The sequence below is a fragment of the Xenopus laevis genome, chromosome 1L, assembly GCF_017654675.1.
Source record: "Xenopus laevis strain J_2021 chromosome 1L, Xenopus_laevis_v10.1, whole genome shotgun sequence".
NCBI classification, from domain to species: domain Eukaryota; kingdom Metazoa; phylum Chordata; class Amphibia; order Anura; family Pipidae; genus Xenopus; species Xenopus laevis.
The window spans coordinates 171,255,476-171,273,622 of NC_054371.1; the positions used below are offsets into that span (position 1 = coordinate 171,255,476).

The window sequence follows — 18,147 nt, forward strand, 5'->3', positions numbered from 1 at the left end:
TTCTTTATTTCATGCAATAATGCATTAAACACTAACCTTTTTCTGCTGCATTGTGCTTATACAGGGGTTTAGCCTACCATATGCTAATACAGCTGTAGGGTTTCTACATGTACAGCTTCTAAGCAAACTTCTATGACTGTAATAGCAGTCATGGAATTTTGTTGGCGAAGTATAGTTATAGTAGAAAACAAAATGTAAAATATACAGTAAGTATATTAGGGGGCCCGTTCACTAAGTTCGAGTGAAGGAATAGAGGAAAAATAGTTCGATTTTTGGCTACTTTGACCATCGAATTGGCTACTTCGACCTTCGACTACGACCTTCGACTTCGAATCGAACGATTTGAACTAAAAATCTTTCAACTATTCGACCATTTGATAGTTGAAGTACTGTCTCTTTAAGAAAAAACTTCGACCCCCTAGTTCGCCACCTAAAAGCTACCGAAGTCAATGTTAGTCTATGGGGAAGGTCCCCATAAGCTTTCCAAGTTTTTTCTGATCGAAGGATAATCCTTCGATCGATGGATTAAAATTTTTCAAAATGTTCGATTCGAACGATTATTCCTTTGATCGTTCGATCGAACGAATTGCGCAAAATCCTTCGACTTCGATATTCGAAGTCGAAGGATTTTAATTCGCCAGTCGAATATCGAGGGTTAATTAACCCTTGATATTCGACCCTTAACACATCTGCCCCTTGATTTGAAGCCTTAAGCCTTATCTATAATTCCTCTGTGACTTTTTACAGTAGTCGGTTCATTATACCATACATAAAGCCCAATGCAATATTTATGCTTTGTTTAGTCAACTACATTATCATTAGGAGCAGTTTACAAATTCTAACTATTTCAAAGCATCACTCTCTGTCCACTGGCTAACATCTGTTGTACTCTCACAGCACCCCAACTGCCCTGGCAAATACAATTTATACCAGCAGGAAAGATGAGCTGGGCACTCTATTGGGAAACGGAAGGTTGGCACTGACAAATGTCCTGCAAGTCAGCTTATCAGTGGAATTGATACGAGACAGTATATATCATCAGCATTACATTATTGTTCAGCAATGTACATTAAGGGGCAAATTTATCAAGGGTCAAAGTGAAATCTAGGGAATTTTCAAAGTTAAAAAATTCTAAGTCATTTTTGTATACTTCGAACATCGAATAGGCTAGTACGACTTCAAGTGCGTGTTCGACCTTTGATTCAAAGTAAAATCATTCGACTATTCGACCATTCCATAATCAAAGTACTGTCTCTTTAAAAAAACTTAAACCTGCCGAAGTGCTATGTTAGCCTTTGGGGACCTTCCAGAGCATATTTCTAAGTTTTTTGTATTCGAAGGAAAATCGTACGATCGTACGATAAAATCGTTTGAATCGTATGATTCGAAGCACGATCGGAGTACGAACGAAGTATTTTCCACTTCGAAATTTGACCCTTGATAAATCTGCCCCTTATATAAAATCTTATACTTGTGCTGGTTGATCAGTTTTCTTTAATTTACCGATGTAAATACAAAAAAATACCTTACATAATTACATTTTTGATAAAAGCAATATTCAAATACTCTATTTACAGTTACTTAAAGGGGTAGTTTAACTTTAAGTCAGGGGCCGATTCACTAACTTCGAGTGAAGGATTCGAAGTTAAAAAACTTTGAATTTCGAAGTTTTTTTTGGGCTACTTCGACCATCGAATGGGCTACTTTGACCTACGACTACGACTTCGAATCGAAGGATTCGAAGTAAAAATCGTTCGACTATTCGACCATTCGATAGTCGAAGTACTGTCTCTTTAAAAAAAACTTCGACCCCCTAGTTCGCCATCTAAAAGCTGCCGAAGTCAATGTTAGCCTATGGGGAAGGTCCCCATAGGCTTGGCTAACTTTTTTTGATCGAAGGATATTCCTTCGATCGTTGGATTTAAAACCTTTGAATCGTTCGATTCAAAGGATTTAATCGTTCGATCGAAGGAATTATCCTTCGATCGTTCGATCGAACTATCTGCGCTAAATCCTTCGACTTCGATATTCGAAGTCGAAGGATTTTAGTTCCTAGTCGAATATCGAGGGTTAATTAACCTTCGATATTCAACCCTTAGTGAATCGGCCCCTCAATGTTTAGTATGTTATAGAATGGCCAATTTTAAGCAATTTTCCAACTGGTCTTATTTCTTTTATATAGTTTTTAAATTATTTGCCTTCTTTCCAGTATTCAAATGGGGTTCACTAAACCCCATCTAAAAACAAATGCTCTGTAAGGCTACAAATTTATTGTTATTGCTAGTTGATCCATGGACTAGTCCGATTGCCATTTTGGAATCAGGAAGGAAAGTTTTGCCCCTCTGAGGCAAATTGTAGAGGCTTCAGATGGGTTTTTTTTTGCTTTCCTTTGGATCAACTGGCAGTGAGGCAGGTTAAAAAAGTTAAAAGATTTAACTTGATGGACGTGTCTTTTTTAAATCTAACTTACTATGTTACTATGCTAAGTTACTTTTTATTACTCATCTTTCTACGCAAGCCCACTCATATTCAAATCAGTGTATGGTTGCTAGGGTAATTTGGACCCTAGCAACCAGATTGCTGAAATTGCAAAATGGAGAGCTGCTGAATAAAAAGCTAAATAACTCAAAAACCACCAATAATAAATAATGAAACCCAATTGCAAATTGTATCAGAACATCACTCTCTACCACATACTAAAAGGTAACTCTAGGATGAACAACCCCTTTAAAGGCAATTTTTTAATTGTATTTATTTATTTTACCTTATCTTAATTATCCAGTGCTCAGTGTAGAGAGCAGCATCAGGAGAAGCAGTATAACCCGATTATTACTGTCTGCCACAGTCAGTAAGTGGGCAAAGTGGGCACAGTGCAAAATTGAGGCCTACAATCACAACCCCCATGTGTGTGCACTTTTTACACTGAGTGGGGCTTTGTAAGTTACCTTTATTTTCTTCTTCTGGTACTACTGGCCCATTAAGTCTATTAATTCCTTCCTAGGTTGTAATGGCAAGAGCAACAGAAAACCAGAATATTTCAAAACCAGAGCTTGGATTTACCAGCTGGCAGATTATATATATTGGACACCCTGTGCTATCCAGATCAGTTATGCCTCTGATATTGATGAAACTTTGCAAAACAGTAGCCCAATGACTTCTAATTCCTCATTTGAGCTAAAGTGTTACAGTTTGGGTAAATGCTCAGGAATATGTCAGCAGTATAGTGTCAAGAATGCTGATGGATACCTTAGTCTTGTACAGGCAAATGAGTGCGTTTGTATTAGGAACTTATCGGGTTCATACAGGGAAGCAAAATACAAATAAAGAACAATGCCTAGCAAAGAAGAAAAAACATATCTTTCATTTGCCTATAAAGAGTCACAAGATTATATAGTAATTCTTTTTTGCATGATTAGCAATCACAGAAAGCACTTTACGTTGTGGGCTGCAATACAAAATGCCACAATAACCATTGACTATTACATAACAAAAAGATTTACAAGCTAATTGAAATTAGATGTTATTTGGTTGCCAATAGATTTCTAATTTATAGTTCATTTGTAATACCTTATTTTAATAAACTAGAAGCAAATTAATTGGTCTTAGCGCAAGTCCCTGATTGAATTCACTCTGCAAAGCGCTTTAAGTCTCCCAGCAGTAATCATATTGTTATTATTCAGGACACATTTTGGCATTTCTCTGGAAATCTTAGTACAGCTGGCATTTAGAAATGGCAACATTTGTATAGCCTCCAATCTTAGGAAAGATCAACAGGCTTTAGAAATATATCTGACAGCTCGCGCTCACTCCGGTGATATTCCAAGCCTATATTTTATTATAATATGATGCTTTGCCATTTGTTTCTCGATTTGCAAAGCTTATATTATTTTTCTGTACATTCCTTGTATGATGTAATGAAAAGGGTTGAGAAGCAAAATGATAGCAATGTTATTTTGTTGAGTGTAACCCAGCTGCTGCCAGCAATTCTGCAAGCGTGTCATTCTTTTTGGGTGGGGAAAGGGTGAAAACTGCTTTAGTGTCATTGTCAGGGCCAAATTAAATTTTACATAAGCCACAAGGGCAATTGCCCCAACATGCTTTTGGAGTTATAAAAGTTATACAATGTCAATAGGTATCTTTGTAAATATACATCATCTTGGACATCTCTATTGCTGCTTTCCCTGGCTCCACCAGTACAGAAGTGTTTAAAGCCTTTCAAAACAGCGAGTTATGTTATCTGTTGTGGGGGCATCATTGTTAATATGCTACCAGGGCTGGACTGGACTGGCAGGATGCCGGGAAAAAGCCTGGTGGGTCCAGACACAATCCTCATAGAGAAATGACCTCCCTGTCAGCTCTCCAAAGATTTTAGTACCGGGGGGTGCGGGCCCCTCATATGGCAACTCTGGAAGGCCCAGACCCAGAGTCCAACACTGTATGCTGCTGAAACTATTTCACTAATATGAATGATCCACTTAGATTCAAGTTGAAACAATATATTGCAGATTATCATGACTTCTTAAATCACAGTTCAGACAAATAATTTCGTTCATCTTGAGCTGATATGCCTGGCCATAATTGTATTTGTAGTGAAAAGCTGTTTTTACCAAACTATCAGCGAATGTGTGGGTTCCAACAAGCTGCAGTTTTCCCAGATCATTAAGTGACGCTTTCTTTCAGATCCAAGTCCCTTTGTCAATGACCTTGATAGGGGTGTAACTATGAGGGGAAGTTCTGGCAGGAGACAGCACTTCTCCCACCCCTTTGCAACCTGGCCATTTTGTCTGCTGGCCAAATAAGTGGTTCAGTGCAAATTGAGACTCTATGGGGCTGATTTACGAAAACTCCGATGTATCAAATTTTTTCCTAAAATCCAAGCCAACCTAACTCCCTTCCACAAATTGTACACATTTATCAATAATTTCTCAAAAAAACATATTGAGTGACATATTGTATGATTGACGATGAATATTGTATGATTTATGAATGTATGAATTTTATTGAGTTTTGGATGCGAAAACCCTGACTTTTTTGGATTATCCAGTGCAAATCACTATGTTAAGAAACAACTTCAGGGACATCTGCCATTGACTTCTACATGACCTCTACAGTTTTGAGATGGAGTATTTTTGGATTCGGATTTCTAGCAGCTTTGGGGTATGATAAATCTCTAAAATTGTGAGTTTTTTTCCGTGAAAAATTTGAGTTTTAGCCCTAAAAACCTTGACTAGAAAAAATTAAGGTTTAATAAATGGGCCCCTCACAAGTTGGGCATATTGTAGATTGTATATGAGGCTGAGTTGGCTCAAAGTCTTATAACAGTCATTTATCAATTTTCTTATTGTTTTTCAGTGGCTGAAAATTGGTGCAGTGAGGCAAGGATATTGTTGCTCAGTGTTTCCAGGCGATTGTTTGTAGAGCGTTGATTGTCATTTCCTCACAAATGTTTGTGCTTTCATTAGTACTTGTAGCGAGTAATGGATATTACATAATTTTAAAAATAGTGAAAGGTTTGTTTAATAAGGGGACACAAGGCATGTGTAATCATTGGCCTGGTTTTTCTATATTGATTGAATATATGAGACAGAAGAATTTAAGATGGTTGTTTGTCTGATAAGGTACAGTAGGAACAAAATCAGTAATAAAGATGTAGGAAATAACGATATGGAAAAAGGGGGCTTTGCATAATATCAACATTGAGACAGTGTTGGAGTATGAGTAAGTTCTGTAATGGGGGTCAATGATTTTTATGCATGGGCTGCTCCCAAATCCATAGCTTGGGTGTAATGTACAAGTTATTCTCTTTCCCCAATCCTCTCCAATGAGTAAATGACCAGTGTTTGGTTGGAGGGGTTGGCGCCTCTCCCAATTATGCATAAATAGAAAGGATGCCAAACACAAAAGCCAGTGTAGTGGGGAGAACCCCTGATGAAGGGGTACACCGAAAAACGGTACTGAATAAACGTGCAGGGGTTCTCCCCGCTACACCAGCTTTTGTGTTTGGCATCCTTTCTATATCAATTTGGGTGGCCAGTTCTGTTTTTTCCCCTTCTATAGGACTGATCAGAGTAAATTGAAGATCTGAGTTTTCTAAAAAAAAGTCCTAAAATAGTGCAATATCTTGGGGAGAAAACATTGAGACATGACAGAGATGTTTCCAAAAAGTATTTTTTTAGAATATTGGTGGGGAAATTAACTCTAACATTAATAACTCTAACATAAAGTTTTTACTATTAACAAATAAAGTCTTAATTATAACATTTAATGTTCAGACATGTCACCACTATGACCAAATATCTGCCAGCTATTGTCAAATATTATTTAACAGGCCAAAACGGATTTTATGAGATAATCTCATACAAAATACCCATTAAAATTAAGCTAGAACGGTAGAAAATCTATTAACATTGCTGTAAGAGTATAGAGTTTTTATTTATAACCTTTTAATCTGCAATATTTCAATAATCAGAAGTAAAGCATATAGCTACAGTAGTTTTGACAAAAGAATTTGAACCTACAGTGCTGAACCTCTCCCAAAGCAAACAGATTTGCCTTCAGAGCCGATCCCACAATATCTTGCTGGAGGAATTCCACTTAGAAGCCATACTAATGTGCTGAAGTAATTATATTGAATTCTAAATTAAACATTAGCTCCAAGGTTTCCCAAGGATACAACTGCCATCAATACAGATTCGATTAAATTTAAATCAAAAAGAATTTATTGTGATCTGTATAGAAACTATGCAGAAAATGTAGTCTAAACAAGATATATGTGTGACAATTCAGACTATATACTGTATATTGATCCATGCTTGATATCCTATAGTAATATTGCTAAACCATACAGTATCTCAATGACACTGGAAACCCTTCTTAAAGGTGGCTTTGTTCACAGTAATGTAGTAATGTGACTACCAATGTATCAATACTAAAACATATATACACACAAGTAATTAAAACTTGAGCAGGCTAAGTGTATTTATGACTACAAGTGAAGTTTAAAAAGTGCAATTTTGGACACAGTTTGTCATGTTTCATTATTCATGGATGGAGGCACTCGAATCAGCTGTAGTACTGTACTACACCACCATGTTATAGTGGCATATTACAGAATAACGGAGCAAAGAACATGGTGATTACAAAACTGCACCAGTAATGGAAAATGAAATAAAACAATACTGGGGCTCATTTATAAATGCAAGTGTATGTACTAGTTAAGACACAAAATTGAAAGTGCATTGGCACTGTTTAGAAAAGTAAATGCTCTCATAAATACTTCTTTGCAACTTACAGTGAGCATCAATGTACCCTTCATGCAACTGTATGCACTACTAGTAGCTAGGACTAGTGATGGGCAAATTTATTCGCCTGGCACGAATTTGCGCGATTCGCCACCGGCGAAACAGCAGCGAAAATTCACTGGCATTGCAAATTCACTCATCACTAGCCAGGACCTGCTTTGCACCAAGTGAAATGTTCAATAATTCTTCACACCGGAAGTAATGCCATTCCAACAGAAATGCAAGGGGAGAATGTTTGCTGCTGGTTGAATGCTATTTACCAAAAATAATTTGTGTGAGCTCACAATGTTACTAGAAAACTGGGAAGATTGGGATAAAAATAAAAATGCCAATTTGTGCCCAAACATTACACTTTGCACTGCCTTTGAAAAAAAGATCTTACTAAGACATACAATAACAAAGGCATGATTAGTTTATTAAGGGGATCAGCAAATAAAGATTTTTATATGTGTAGTATTTTGTGCAGGCAGTCCCTCCATGTTATGGACACCTAATTGGGTTCTAAAATACAGTTGGGAGGGGTACTGTTTGCTCTTTCTGCTCTAAGCTAGGCCCCTGCTGCTTCTCACAGTGACCAGCAGATGGCACTGTGCTGGGATATAAAAGGCTCTGAAGCCATGCTTTCAGTGTCCATTTTGTGTTAGCTCTGACCTGAACAGGCAGGAAGAGCTCTGTGGAACCTAGACAGGTCAGGTCTAGTAAGAATAGGCTACTCACCATTATAGGTCACTCTAGGAGTGACAGATAGACAGGTTGTTTAGTTGAGCAGCTCAAGGCTCCAACGAGGAGAGTCAGAGGGATTAAGATCCCGGGTACTTATAGCCCAGAAGTAGGGACTAAGTGTATAGGAACAGGGTAGATAGATTCCCCTCAGGTTCCACTTAGGGTAAAGGCTGAAAGCTGGGTGTACCTTTATTGCTGCTGAGCACGTCCTCTTGCCTGTGGGGACTATTACTGATCATATGGTGCTGTGAGTATTGCCTATTCAATGTGATGCTAAATCGTGTCATGCTCTATTGTATACTCCACTGAGGATTTTGTATGTTCAATAAACCAGTTCATGTTTAAGTTATAAGAACCACTGGCGCCCAATTATTATACCCTGAATACAGTTACAGTTACACTACACCCTACCTCCACACCGTTGCAAGGGCTCACTCCCTAAGATTACAGGTCTCATCCGGAGCATATTTATTGGGAGTAGAGCTCAATAGTGGTGTACAACACACATAATTTACTTTAGCGCTACATATGCAATATCCAAACAGTAACTGTAGCTGTAACTGAGTTATGTAAATATAGCAATAAGTGCTATAGACAGTGCACCTTTCATGGGATCTTCCTTCTTATAGGCCTCATTGTGTATTTAATAAATGGTAGAACATCTCTTGTGTCTTATGAACTAAACGCAGGCCAGATGTGCAGGTGAAGGTGACACACAGGGGGTTATTTATCAAAACCGTAATTTTTCTGATGTTTTAAATAAAATAAGTCAGACCAAACTAAAATCCACAATTTACCCTTATTTATCATTAAATAACCACAAAAAATTGCATAGGGAAAAACGGAGACTTTTTCAAAATTGTCGCACGGAAACCGCAACTTTTTCGCAAAAAATCTGAAAAAGTTGAAGAAGGAGTATTATCAGATTCTGAATTTTTGCATCTTTGGGATATAATACATTTAGAAAAATTTTAGTTTTTTTCCACTAAAAATTCAGATTTTATAGTAAAAAAACTCAAATCTTTCACGTTTTTACCATTCGGACTTTAATAAATAACCCCCACAATGTATGCAATGCTCATAGTATTACTGCACAGTGCTGCTGATGCTGCTGCTGCTGCTGTTGTAGATACGGAAACTCGATTCATAAATACCTCCCATTAAAAGAGGTAATGCAGCTATAGAATTTCAGGAGTATTATCCTAATGGTAAAGCTACAATTGTAAATATTTTATACAGTAATACTGCAATATGTGAATTAAGTTTGACTACCAGGTTAGAGAAATGAATGCAAGACTCTGGAACAGAAATGGTTATTGTGCCAGTTGAAGCTTTTTAATTTCAAATAAAAAAAACTAGTACAAAAAATGCCAGTGATAATTTGCAAAATTAACTTGACTGAAACGTTTTGCCCAATATCTGCATTGTTTTCTCACACACCCTTATCTAATAAAGAGTTTAATGCAAACCATATTCTATTTGGCCCTGGCTGGAGTTGACGATAAGTAACAAGCCTTTATTGCAGCCAAAAAAATTCTTTTTCATAAGGAAAGAACATTTCCCAGCCATATTTAAGCTAATGATATGAAATTTACTTGCACATATGTCATTTCTTAGGGAATCAGAAAAATATTTTAGAGCATGTAGAACCATAAGGAATACTTGGTGGCAGAAAGTAGGAAAGATGCCGCTCATATTACAAGACTTCATTCTAGTGGAACTGGATTCCCCTTCGGCAATTAAAAGAATTGCCTAGCCAAAAAATATTAGTAAGAAAAGTGGCATTTCCAACTGCAACTACGCAAGGTTGATATTTAAATCCTACAATGATGTGAATTCATTATGTTGGGTTCAACTCATAACATAAAACCATATGAATTAAGAAAGTTTTCACTTACCAGAATGTGCGTCAGCTGAATTGTAATCAACGGGGATCCAGAGAGATTTGCAGACAGATTCGGAGGAGGCTCCACTTTTAGAGAGATAATGTAACTGGCAGCAATCAAGTGATCTTTATATTGCTCTGCGCCTGATATCCTACAAATGTAAATAATAAACATATTATGCATTCTTGCAGATTCAAACATTTAAAATCCTAAATATTTGTGAAACTTAGATAACCCTTATTGCATTTACATCTAACAAAAGAGGCATGTGAAGCTTGTAGACCAGCACTGTTCAACATTTTTGTGGGTTCGAATAAACTAAAATTATTGTGTCATACATAAAAATTCAGTAAAACCTCCAGGAAAGTTGTGTCCCATGGTTGGTCTCACTGGAAGTGTTTGTAAACCTTTACTTCTTCTGTTCTAAAGCTCATCAGGGATGCAGTGTTTATAACTCAATATAACAGCACATTTGCACTCGTCTGCTTCAAGCTCAGTTTCAAGTTTTGTTAGAAATCGACTTCTGTGTTATGGACAGTGCAGCTGAATGTTATTTGTTCTTATGAGCTTTTATGAGATGTTGTATATGTGACTGTCATTGCATGTTGATATGGGATGAATGTGGAATTGTGTATATATAGTATAGTGAATATCAATGTATTTTCCTTGACCTCCTTATTGACTGAAGAGTGATATTATTCAGTGCGTTCCTGAGTTAAAAATGTAACTGCTCTAGGGAAGACTCTGTTCTTACTGTATATCTGCTGAAGAAACTATCAGTTCTCCTTCTCCTCAATTTATACTCATAGGGGTAAATTTACTAAGCGGTGAACACTTCGCCAGACGAAAATTCGCTCAAACAACTCCAATTTACTAAAATGCAAAGTTGCGTCAAGGGCGCCGAACGCTGGTGAATTTCTGCTAGGGTTACTTTGGCAATGCAAGCAAATCAAAGCGAAGATGCGATAGTGTTTAATTCTGCCTAGCACAACCTCGTTAGAGGTCTTTGCTCAGGCTAATTTGCATACGGCAGGAAATTTAAAGTAGAATGGACGTATATGTTGCAGCAAATACAATACATTACCCAGGAAATCTTAAAAGAAAATAGAGTTGTTATATTGCCCTACACATGAGCCCACTGTATACTTCCATATGTTGGAAAATGTGTTAGAAAATGTATGGGGGAACCCGGTTACCCAAAAAAAAAATTAAGGACTTTTGCAGGCTATCACTCTTAAAAACGGAAAAGATGCCAGCGTTTTTTGGACAGAAACTTTTTCCACTAAAAAATATGATGTAAGTAACAGAAGAATGAGGAAGATCTATGCACTCCATTGCACTTCGTCTGGTCTGAGCTGGCAAAGGCAAATCTCACGAAAGAGGTAACATTCAATAAAATCCACATCTTAATAAATTTGCATAGTAACATTCATTTGCCAGAGCGAAAATTCGCCTGGCGATAGTGTGATAATCACCGCTAGCGTCTATCTCCTTCACTAGCGAAGTGACGCCTGCGCCCATTAGTAAATCGGCGAAGTCCCTAAAAAAAGTAACATTCGTGAATCTTCGCAAGCATTAGTGGCTTCGCCCTTTAGTAAATCTGCCCCATAGTGCCATTTTTCTGTTGATTGGGGCCTGTTGATAAGGAAATCTAGCAGCCATGTGCATAGTGTATTTGGAACACCACTGTTCTTTAGTTTTAGGATTTATTTTCCTAGTCTGATGGTATGGAATGCTGAGTTGTTGTCCAGAAAGAGCATCCCTGTATTGGGCTCCTCTAGGTGTCGCAAGACAAGTGCAGCGCCATTGTGATCCCATATTCTTTTGACCTGTTTGTTCTGTAAGCAAATTGAAATGGGTCTAGGGTGTCTAAAATTGTAGAACCGATGAATTTGAAAACACTTTTTTAAAGTTTTTCATGATCACATAGAGGAGTGCTACTGAAGCTGGTTTTGGGTTACTTTAGTACTGGGGTAATTGTAGCTCTTTAGAAGCATTTTCCATTTCTAGTGACTCGCTGAATATATCTCAGTATCTGATATCTGAGTGAAAGCTGGTCTGCACAAGTTGAGGGATCCTTGAAGAGATACTGTATTTTCTGGTCCCATTGTTCTCCTGTATGTGGTTGATGCAGAAGTGAATAAACATGTCTCGCTTTAATTTTATTGGCTGGTATTTATATAGCGGCAATACATTTCAGCAGCACTATACATAGATTATAACTTATTTATATCAGTCTCTGATGTCCCCACACACTGTAGGGCCAATTTTACCAGGAGCCAATTAACCTGCCTGTATATCTTTGGAGTGTAGAAGGAAACTGGAGTACCTGGAGGAAACACACAGAAACACAGGGAGAACATACAAACTGTTGTCTGCCACCGTTTCCATTTCCAGCAAGTTGCCCACTGACATTGCTGGTACTCTCCTGGAGGTTTTGTACCTGAGTCTCTTTATCTCCAAATTGGAATGTTGTTCTTTCAGTTTATCCTTGACCTCCTTATTAATCAATGGCTTGTGGTCTGAGTATACTGTCATAGTTTTCAGAGCCAAGAACAAAAAATTCACATAATCTGAATATATCCTAATATGCACTTAATTTAGAAAAACATTTCTCACAGAAGCTCATTGTTTAATTATCAAGAGTATCTCCAAAGAACCCAAGATGTATTATTCACCAAAGATAAGTCATTTGCAAATAAACTTGCCAACGGAAGAACTTGGTGGTTTACAGAATACAAATGATGATAACCTTTTGACCTGCTGTTCATTTATCCTGTTCTAGAGAATAATTCTCAAGCCCTGCAATGCAGCAAGAAAGTTCTCACCAAATAAGAAAACAAAAAAGATGAATAAAAGCTTTCACTGGATATTAGATCAGAAATACCTCCAATATTTTAAGTTTTAACTGTGTTCTGGGCTCAAATAGGTAGCACTTGCCCACATACCATTGGCAATTTTTTTTAAATGAGGCTACATGGCTTATATGGTGACCTTTAAGATTTCTTTCTCTGCCTTTAAGCGATACATCAAGGCTTAAAGGAACAGTAACACCAAAAAATGAAAGTGTTTTAAAGTAATGAAAATATCATGCAGTGTTGCCCTGCACTGGTAAAACTGATGAGTTTGCTTCAGAAACACTACTATAGTTCATATAAACAAGCTGCTGAGTAGCAATGGTGGAAATTGAAAAAAGGCTATATGGTATAGGTTAAAAAGTGGATAACAGATAACACCATTATGTTACAGTGTTACAGTTACAGTACTTGATACAGTGGAAGGGTTGCGGCCCTGAGGAGAACTCCTGGGTTCCTGTTTCTGATGTTAGGGCTGATCGTCTTAGGGAAGAGATCCATCTTAGGTTTCCTAGCAAGCCTGGGGGGTCCAGTGGCCCCTCCTCAAGGGGTGGTAATGTAAGGGGCACTCACCCTGGTAGTCGAGTGGGCTGACGGGGATGCCCGACTCGTGATGCTTCCTGTGTTACTGCTCGCACTGTACCGCCTTAGTGTGCGCACATTGCGTGCGTCCAGGTTTTACGTGCGCAACGTCACCGCCGTCATGACGTCATTGTGCAATGGCGCGAGAATTTTAGCTATTTAAAGGGACTTTTTATTCATAATCATTGCCCGTTGTTTGGTTCTACTTAGTAGCTTTCTGGGTGCGATTCCTGTATTATCTGTTTCCTGTTTTGACTCCTGCCTGCCTGACTATTCTGAACTCTGTTATCTTGACCTGTGACTGCCTGACCATTCTGAAAGACATTGCCTGTCTGACCTATGCCTGCACCGACCCGGCCTGTCTGACCTTACTTGAACTCTGCCTGCACAGACCCGGCCTGTTAGACTACGCTCTGTCTATTCCTAGAACTGTGCTTTCCGTCCAAAACCTTGCTAACAATCGTGCCCCTTTGCTCGTCCAGAACCTTCGCTTGGTTCCTCTCTTATTAAGAACAAAGACCTGGCGGCATCCGATAAGCCGATGGCTCCTCCCGAGGTGAAAGGCGGCTGTTTGAGGCAGAAGCAAGAGCTGAGACCAGGGAGCCTAGCATCGGTTCTGGATTTTGGGTGCCATTCGTGACACATAGTAAGTTAGGTTGAAAAAAGGCACATGTCCATCAAGTTCAACATTTTTGGTCTATATAAAACCTGCCTAACTGCTCGGTTATCCAAAGGAAGGCAAGAAAAAAACCCATCTAAAGCCTCTCAAATCAGAGGGGGAAAAATTCCTTCCTGACTCCGAGGTGGCAATCGGACTAGTCCCTGGATCATAACATATTAACATAGTAACATAGTGCAAAACATAGATGCAGTATATTTGTTGGGCATATGATTACGACTAATATTACTGTGCCATGGACATTGGTCAGTTCATTGTTTGGGAAGGTTTACATGTATAGATGTAAATATCCAAGGTAATCATGATAGTCCAAATTTGGTGGAGTATGGACCCCAGCCCAAAGATTCTTCTAATTCAAGAAATACTTCTTCTAAAAATAAAAAAATATTCTAATAAAAAAAACCTTCCTATCACTACAAACCAAAATATTATTACATTGTTAAATTATTATGAAAATGAGGAAAAAGTATAAAAAGTCATGTATTTCAAGGAATTATAGACACATTTGATTTACAATTTCCCAAGCTTCTGAAGAGTATCTGCTCACTGATTGCAAATGTCAGCATTGTGAAAATATGAATATATAAATATATTTTCTATATTATTTCAGTATTTACAATTTGCTTTCTACCATTTTCAGTTTGTTTTTGTAAATGTATGTCTGTATAACGCTTTGAGAAAAATTATTAATTATTTGTCTGACTCTTTTCAGATTTTAAATTGGGGTAACAGACCCAATCTAAAAATGAAATGCTTTGTAAAGCTACAAATGTATTGTTACTGCAACTTTTGATTACTCATCTTTCTTTTCAGGTCCTCGTCAATTCATATTCCAGTATCTTATTCAAATCAATGGTTTGCTAAGATAATTTGGACCCTAGCAGCCAAAACTGCAAACTGGAGAGCTGCTGAATGAAAAGCTAAATCACTCAAAAACCACAAATAAAAAAATAAAACCGATTGCAAATTGTCTTATTTTATCACTCTCTACATCATACTAAAAGTTAACTCAAAGGTGAACAACCCTTTTAAATTAGCTACCAACCTTATCATTCAGTAGGTTGGTTGAACCACCAAATCTTAGAAACCTTTCTATGTAGAAGATTATTTGAGCATGGATATCTGTTGCTGTTGCTATTTTGCACCAGTGTAGCTTAAGTGCCTTGACAAGGACAAAGTTGCAAATGGATGTAAGTTGGAGGAGATATACCAGTAAAGTGGGGATTACAGGAGCAGAAAGGTCACTTGCTGTGAATATGAAGGTGTTGTCAGAAAAACAAAAAGAAGCAACAGGTCAGAAACTGTGCAATTTTTTCCCCACAATGCAACGTTTTCCTCAGAATTCCTGGGTCATTGTGGATGAAACCGACAATGACATTGATACAGTTATGCTGTGCATACTGCAGTTGTGATAAATAAGTGTACCTGGCATCATTTCTGGTGCGTAGTGGCGTTGTTTATGGTGTTCAGCATGTGCAATGAAACTGCACAATTGAGGCAGGGCACAGATGGAACTTTGTAGCTGCATCCAGGGTAACATCCAGGGTAGCTCCAAGTTCCCCCCACATCAATAGACACAAAAACGCTCAACAGAGCATTATGAAACAAGTAACTTCAATGAACTGACTGTAGGGAAATTGAGGGGACCGCAACATATAGAATCCTTCTCTACACATCATGATACTACTCAGATTCAGAAAGGTATAGCACTAATGGTACAGGTTTAAACCTCCTACCCTTATAATATTTTTATAAGGGTAGGAGAACTAACAAGCACTCTCTCTAAATTTCACCTTAATGGGATACACATCAGTTAATAGTGCTGCTCCAGCAGACTTCTGCACTGAAATCCATTTCTCAAAAGAGCAAACTGATCTTTTATATTTAATTTTTTAATCTGACATATTATCAGTTTCCCAGGATCCCCCAGTTATGTGACTTGTGTTCTCATAAACTCTTTACTGCTCTACTGTAAATTTGAGTGATATCAACCGCCTCCCTTTCTATGCTGCTATTTTTGCCTTGCTGTTGTGCTACTGCAATATACAATTGACAATGACAGTTGGCCAAACAAACAATATCCGATGGCCTGTTTTAAAACAAAATAATTAATGGGTGGTTTTGTTGTCTAATGGACTTTAGTAATTCCAGTATATTCTAGAAGAAAACATTTTGGTAAAGCTAAATGAAAAACTATATAAAGAAACAACCTTCCATTATTATTTGGTAAATCAGTAATGAAACATGAGCGCTGTCATAAATTAATTATTGCTAATGCAATTCTGTTCTTAAAGGGCTTGAATTTGCAATGAAGCCAAACAGAATGATTTATATTCTTACAAAGTTCCCAGGGGGTTGATTTAGTACAAAGCACAGGGTATCACCATATTAGCTTAGTCTATGCTTATCTCCTAATGATTTTATTGGCACAAACAGTGCATAAAGCAGAAAGTGCCTCACAAACCTTATCAGATTTAATCACGTTTAGTCAATGAGCATTTCATGAGAATACAGTACAAGCATCTTAACATGTCACAGTGGAATTTCACATTTCTTAAGTATTTATTTACTTGTCTTGCTGTGTACATGAATGAAGTAAAGCTGGCCACACACATGCAGGTTTTTCTGACAATTTGTGCAGTTTACAACTGAATTATATAGAAATGGTGGGCCCCTTCAAACAATTGATTTTTTTGATAAAAGTCTGGCCAAAGTAGAAAAACAGTTTGACTGATGAAGAGGTAGACGTTTTTTTCTAGACTACCATATGAGCAAAACGTATCTTGTGTTTCTGTGAGCTACAAAAATTGTTGTGTGCCTTGGTGTTGTAATGTGGGTGGCAGGGGACAATGTGTAGCTTAGAATGAACTTTGCTGATCACTCAGTGCAGCACCTGGAGGAAATTAGTAGATCCCCTTCGTTGATATTCTAATACAATTTAACTATCCCTGTATATCACACCATTTTCATATTAAAGAGCTACAGATGAAAATTTGAGCTTCAATCATTCTGTGTCTGTAAGAGAGCTTATTGGTTTCTCAATAGGCAACTTGGGAATATCTACCTGCCAGTGTTTGCCAGATTAAGCATGCCCCCAACTGACCAGCTGTGATCCCATGGCGTGGCGTTTTTAGAGAAAACAAACTGTGTTTAGAGGACCAGAGGGGGGCCCTCGGGACTGCAAAGGGGGCCCTTCATTTTGCAGCCCTGGTGGGTCCCCAAGGCTCCCATCCGAGCCTGGGCAAAACTATTTTCTTGTAGCATAACCTTAAATCTGGCAACGTATGTGCTACGTCATAAGCAGGCTACCACAGGCTTGCCAACAATGTAGCACATGTCATAAGCAGACAAGGGGTTAATGCTGGCTATATGTACTGGTTGCACATTTGGGACTTGTTCTTGCTGCCGGTATGCTGAATTTTTCTCCTGAATGTTTTCAGATAACCTTGCACTCTTGGCCACTAATCAATGTCCAATTCTGAATTCTCACAAGTGGAATATACCATCACACAAATGTGTGACCAGAAAGAGAGATAATAATAGTAGTTTAAGCAAGTCTGAATTTGCAAACGTGGAGACAGATTGTTACATTTTTAATTCAAATGATTGTAGCGATTTCAGAAAATTGCAGCAAAATAATCTCTAATTCAAATATTTTCAGATATGGCTTTTCTGAATTTTCAGGCACTATCAACAGAAAAAAATCTTTAAAATGAACATTTAAATAAATGACAGCTACATACTGGTGAGTTTCTATGTTCACTGGGGGTGTGTTTCCAATATTTAAGCTATTTTATGGGGTTTTTTAAGTAAAATCTGTAAAACTTAACAATGTTTTTGACAATCTATCAAGATCAAGTTTAACAAAATCAAGTTTTTCTAGAGTTAAGTCTTTTTTTTGCAAATATGCTAGCAGTCAGTGTTACAGTTATGGGATCCGTTATCTGGAAACATGTTATCCAGAAGGCTCCGAATTACAGGAAGGCCATTTCCCACAGACTCCATTTCAGTCAAATTATTAAAATTTTCATTTCCGTTTACTCTGTAAAAACAGTACATTTTACTTGATCCCAACTAAAATATAATGAAGCCTTTTTGGAGGATCCTATTGGATTTATTTA

General features: G+C 37.7%; 1 protein-coding gene across 2 annotated transcripts in view; it reads right to left on the reverse strand.

Annotated features, from left to right (window-relative positions):
- Window positions 1-18,147, reverse strand: part of LOC108716320 (adhesion G-protein coupled receptor D1) — a 277,355-nt gene that overhangs the window by 179,091 nt on the left and 80,117 nt on the right. For both annotated transcript variants that reach the window (XM_018262431.2, XM_018262435.2), the window contains one exon: window positions 9,923-10,061. In XM_018262431.2, coding sequence (XP_018117920.1) covers window positions 9,923-10,061 — 139 coding nt within the window. The remainder of the gene's footprint in view (window positions 1-9,922; window positions 10,062-18,147) is intronic.